The sequence below is a fragment of the Megalobrama amblycephala genome, linkage group LG8 (assembly GCF_018812025.1).
Source record: "Megalobrama amblycephala isolate DHTTF-2021 linkage group LG8, ASM1881202v1, whole genome shotgun sequence".
Lineage (NCBI taxonomy): Eukaryota > Metazoa > Chordata > Actinopteri > Cypriniformes > Xenocyprididae > Megalobrama > Megalobrama amblycephala.
In genome coordinates, this window is record NC_063051.1 from 18,457,434 (window position 1) to 18,463,433 (window position 6,000).

The 6,000-nt window shown below is 36.1% G+C and overlaps 1 protein-coding gene across 8 annotated transcripts in view; it reads right to left on the bottom strand.

Moving 5' to 3' along the window:
• Positions 1–6,000, bottom strand: part of lrrc7 (leucine rich repeat containing 7) — a 150,367-nt gene that overhangs the window by 89,011 nt on the left and 55,356 nt on the right. For 4 of the 8 annotated variants that reach the window (XM_048199825.1, XM_048199828.1, XM_048199829.1 and 1 more), the window contains exon 1: positions 3,287–3,941. The exons of 1 other annotated variant lie outside the window; for it this stretch is intronic. In XM_048199825.1, coding sequence (XP_048055782.1) covers positions 3,287–3,311 — 25 coding nt within the window. In that variant the 5' untranslated portion in view covers positions 3,312–3,941. Of the gene's footprint in view, positions 1–3,286; positions 3,943–6,000 lie in introns of those variants that run through there. 3 more of the 8 variants (XM_048199824.1, XM_048199827.1, XM_048199823.1) reach the window with 2 other exon arrangements.

The window sequence follows — 6,000 nt, forward strand, 5'->3', positions numbered from 1 at the left end:
GGGCAGCATTAAGAAAAGCATTAGTTTAATTGTGTTGCGCTATCATACAAAGAGAAAAACTCTAAATGGTAGTCTAAGGATAGTAACATTGCATAACATTTTGAGTCTTGTATTCTGTCAAAATCACAGAGACATCAAACATAAGTATCATGACATAATCTAGAAATAAACAGAAAATTAAGCAGCTTTAGACAAGTAGCAGAAAACCCTATACAACACAAAAAACAGAAGAAAAATTGCAAATTGCAAAACAGGGTTATTATAGTTAACTAAAACTGAAACTATAAAAAAAAATGTGTTACTTGAAATAAAAATGATCACATTATCTGAAATAAAATAAAATATAAAAATATTTATTTATTTCAGCTAGTTCCCAAGGCAACATTTCTCATTTTCATTTAGTTTACTACGGAGCCCCGGACATGACATGCAGGAAAAAAATAGTAGGCTAAATCGTGTGCGCGAAACGATTTACTAATTCGTTCCCTCGATTTACAAAATTTATGCACAATTTAGTAAATCGAGGGAACAAAATAGTAAATCGTATGCACAATTTAGTAAATCGTGGGAACGAAATAGTAAATCATGCGCATGTTTTAGTAAATCGAGGGAACGAAATATAAATCGTGCGCAGATTTAATAAATGGAGGGAACTAATTAGTAAATCGTGCACATGATTTCATTATTTTTCTTGCATGTCATGTGCGGGGCTCTGTACTAAAATAAAACTGCAATGAAAAAAGTTAATAAAACTATAGACATATTGTAAAAACTAATAAAAATAACAACACACAGCAAAATTACTAAAACTAACTTAAATGGAAATGAAAAATAAAAAAAAATAAAAATATATATATATATAAATAAAAAGTATAATCTTATCTCAATGATAAAATAACACTGCTGCAAACCCTAATGAGTTAAATTTACTCAAAACATTTGAAGAAACTTACATTTGTACATCTAAAATGTTTTAACTTTATAATTTCAATTAAATTAGCTCAAGTCAAAATCATTAAAAATGAAATTTTGGCTGGACATTGGGTCAGGCAACAAACACACTTGATTTTCTCCCAAATTAATTTTTAATACACATAAAACTGCACTTTTATAAAATATTTGCATGGGAGAAATGGAATGAATTTAACATGGCCCATGTGAGCCATCAACAATACTCAAAAGAGCTAAAGCCTATTTTATCTTTGAATAACAACTACTGCATGTCCCCATAAGCTCACATGCTTTGATCAAGCATACATAATTAAATTATTCAAGCACAGGGGCTTGTGGGTATTCCCCCAGCCTCAATTTTGTACTTGATTATTTTGAGTTATTAACACTCCAAAACTCATTTTTATTTGAGTTCATCCAAAATGTGGCTGTGACACTGTAACTGTTAATGGACAACACAGCTTATGATTGGAATGATGTAAATGAACAGAACATGAAAATTTGCAAATTCCTGTCACAATAGCAACTGATGAGCTCTATTCACACAATTTCGACAATACAAATCAGGTATTAGGCCGATTCAGTCACATAAACACAGCTGTAGCACAAGCTGATCCTATTCTGCTAATTGAACTATTTGTCTTTATGATGCTTTTTCACAGAAGGCATCTTGCATGAAAAAACAAGAAATCATCTTTTTTATATATACGCAGACAGTGGTTGGCATTTGGCAGCAGGACGGTGCATATCAGTGCCCTTGGTGGCAGCCTCCATTCCCCTCTGCTCTCTCCAAGCTCCTGGAATAGATCCAGCAGGCCTTCCAACTCCCTCCTCTAGCAGAGGGCTATTTATCTCTTGACAGCCACAAGGCCTATCATACAAACATCTCTCCACCAGCCGTGCCACTCAGCTTTTGTTCAGCCGTCACGTTTGCTATGGTCCTATTTCTCTGGCAGAATGAGGCACTGCCACCCCTAATCTGCTTACACCTGTCCAGCAACTTATCTGCAGCATACATACATTCTCAGAATATGGCAGCTTAGCATGTAAGGGGTAATAGCGTTGCCTTTCTAAGCAGACTGAGAAACTAAATTCACAGCAGCTATGTTAAGAAATATCTGCTTAAATGTTCCAGGAAGTGCAGAATGATGGACAGAACATTTTTGCCAAAGCTAACTAATAGAATAACTGTTAGCAATGAGTGTTTTGTGACGTATTCCCTCTAAAAATATCAAAAGGCAAAATTCAAACCTAAACTCAAACTGTTGTTTGAAGCAATTGTGTCTCTTCAGAAAATTTGGACAAAACCACTCAAATCATATGTTCATATATTTGTTTTACGATCTCTTTATGAACTTTTTGAAGCGTCAAAGTGATAGTCATATAGATGTCTATAAGCTTTCATTAAAAAGATCTTGATTTGTGTTCCAAAGGTGAATGAAAACGACATGAGGGTGAGTAATTAATGACAGAATTTTCATTTTTGGGTGAACTAACCCTTTAACCTTTTTAAGTAAATATGCAGTGAACCTGTATAGCATTTTAAAGGGGTTATATTGTCAAAGAAGCAGGGTAAAATTATTAAAACTTCCTTATAAAAGGAAGTTTTGAATTTATTGTCTCTCAAAACACATACCAACAGTCATCACCACAGCACTTTCCTAAACACCTGTATTGTCACATACGCACTGCAAGGTCACTGAATACAATGACAAACCTGGATTTGACAAAATGCACATTTGAACTAGTTTGATATAAGATTTAAGAATTTTGAAAATGTTGCTTGCATGTGAGAATCCCCCCCCCCAAAAAAAACTTTGAGTCAGGGGCTAAAGGCCCCTCATAAAAAGACCCATTCTGGTCAGAAAAGGCACCAAAAATTGTTTGGCAGAAGATGTAGAATGCCTGAATTGCAACAAATTGTTTTCAAGATTTGTTATAAAGGAGTTTGTTATACACCTCATGATGAGATATAAAAATAAAATGCTTATAAATGCGTATTTGTTAGTTAAAAAAAAAACATATTGCAATCTCAAAAGTATACAATTTTAGCTCTTCCTGTAGCCAGGGGCCAAGTATGGTCCCCCATCACCTTTTTTTTTTTTTTTTAATAACTAAATAAATAAATATCAGAACAGCGCTCTGTTAATTTATTTTCTAATAAATTGTGTTGCCCCATTAATATTCAACAAAAAGGGAGGAAAAACCAATCGACATACTTTGTAACCAGAAACACTTTTCTACACGGGGCCTTTAAACCGTTGTACCCAAAGTGCTTAATCACATGCATCTGAATATCATCACGTAATATTAGCGTTAAAGTAAGAGTACTTACACTGAATCGTCGAGTAATTGTCCATTAGACTATTTCTACAGATTGTTTGGTACTCCAGCAGTAATCCCAGGACGGATCTTGTGCTGAGACACGAGTCACATCACACGACGTTTCGGTCTGTCCTCCGCTCCAGCGTTTCATCAATGCAGCACTGAACGGACATAATGCGCTGTGCACTGACAAACTGTTCTACTGGTGCCTTATTGAGATGATGCAAAAAATGAATTATGTTCCAAAGCTTTTAGGAATTTGTGTATTGAGCCATGTCCTCCTGTTGATGTGGAGGAATGGAAATTCAAGTTCATTGCCAACGATTAAACCGTATCTGCTTCTCTCGTTACGCATATTCAATGAAGCCCATAGACGGCTCTGTCATGACAAGTGACATGTCGTGACGAGATAGAGTAAAGAGCTACGGCCCGCTCGTTCCCTCTTGTATTCGATCCATCTTGTCCCTTATTGTTTAAGGAATCAAATCCAGCGCGGTGGGACAGCGGATGAACGCGAGGCAGTTCCTCAGGATCGCAAGAGCGCAGCGCGAGTCCGTCTCCGGTACCGAAGAATCGGATCATCAGAGGGAGTGATCGGAGGAGAGGAGAGAGGAGTGGTCTGAGTGAGAGAGAACGTGCGGAGGAGAGGCAGAGAGGCAGAGAGGAAAACCGGTGTGACGTGACTCCGGTCTCTCTAACGACACTATTCCGCCCATCTGCTCATTGTTTTTTTTTTTTTTTTTTTTTTTTTTTGTAGGATGATGGAGTAATGGGAATGTGTCTCTCACTACCCTTGCAAAACTTTACCGAGATAACTAAATAAGTCAAAATATCATATATTAAAGGGTTAGTTCCCCCAAAAATGAAAATTCTGTTATTTATTACTTACCCTCATGTCGTTCCACACCCCTAAGACCTTCGTTAATCTTCGGAACACAAATTAAGATATTTTAGTTGAAATCCGATGGCTCTGTGAGGCCTCCATAGGGAGCAATGACATTTCCTCTCTCAAGATCCATAAAGGTAACGTATATTTAAATCAGTTCATGTGAGTACAGTGGTTCAATATTAATATCATAAAGTGACGAGAATATTTTTGGTGCGGCAAAAAAAAAAACGACTAGTAAAGTGATGGCCGATTTCAAAACAATGCTTCAGGAAGCTTCGGAACGTTATGAATCAGCGTGTCGAATCAGCGGTTCGGAGTGCCAAAGTCACGTAATTTCAGCCGTTGGCAATTTGACACGCGATCTGAATCATGATTCGACACAGTGATTGTTTCTCAATGTCAAGGATTCTTCCTTGGCAGGACTGGTCCTTCCAAGTCACTTCCTTCAGAGGCTAGGCGAGGCTCCTCTTTAGCATTCGGAGAACACGTAAATGGAACAGACTAGCAAGTGCACGTCATTGCGTCATTACGTCAATGAAAAGGTAAAAGAAATGCCGGTGACGGCAACCAAGCTAACAATTGTTAAATGACGGTCCGGTTCAGTTAGCCATCAATAACGTCATTTGTATTTGTATAAATTACAATATCAATACGGTAGTAATTTGTACTGGCATTTAAACATTAAACTTTATTTATCTGACATATTTACTACAGTTATAACAAATGTTTGGTAACGTAAATATACTTACATTTGAAAGCATATTGCCCGCTAACGTCCGACATTTGTTAAAAAATCTTTGAACAAGATCGCAAAGCTGCGCGCATAGGATTGTGGGTGATTGAAGAGCGCGAAGGCTACACATATGCATCCTTTCCTGTATATGGGATATTTGTCGATCCTCGACATTGGAACAGTCCTTCAACGGATGTCGATGACGTAGCATCCTTGAAATTCTGGCTTCCGAGGATCCTTCCTTGACATTGAGAAACGCCTACTGATTGATTTGTGCTCCGATGCTTCCTGAAGCAGTGTTTTGAAATCAGCCATCACTAAATAAGTCGTTATTTTGGGGTTTTTTTGGCGCACCAAAAATATTCTTCGTCGCTTTATAATATTAATATTGAACCACTGTACTCACATTAACCAATTTAAATATGTCTTTAGTACCTTTATGGATCTTGAGAGAGGAAGTGTCATTGCTGGCTATATGAAGGCCTCACTGAGCCATCGGATTTCAACTAAAATATCTTAATTTGTGTTCTGAAGATGAATGAAGGTTGAAGATGAGGGTAAGTAATAAATGACAGAATTTTAATTTTTGGGTGAACTAACCCTTTAAAACTGTGGTATTTTGATGTCAGCCACAAAACTTTGTAGTCCACATTCTTAGATGACAATGAAAATCATCTTTATAGCCTATGCCTATTGTGATTTTTAAATTAGTCACCATGAAATCAAAATGTACAATTTGTTTTTATATTTATTATAAATGATTTTTCCATGCACATCACCATCATTGTTATTATTTTAAATTCACGTGGTAATATTTAATCAAAGTATCTTTGACATCTCTTTTCTGATGATGTGGTATTTTGTTTAAAGAGTACAAGGGCTGAATTTAAACAAAATAAAAAATGTTGTGCACAGATAAATCATTTATAATAAACATTGTAATATTCCATTAAAAATTATAATAGTCAATTTTGATTTCATGGTGACTTTAATGTGTTCAATACCACCTAGAATTACCTTTGTTTTGACATGCAAAGATATAAATTAATTTCTTCACAAGGCCAGTGACCAATATCATAACCAGATTAATGCATTTACATGA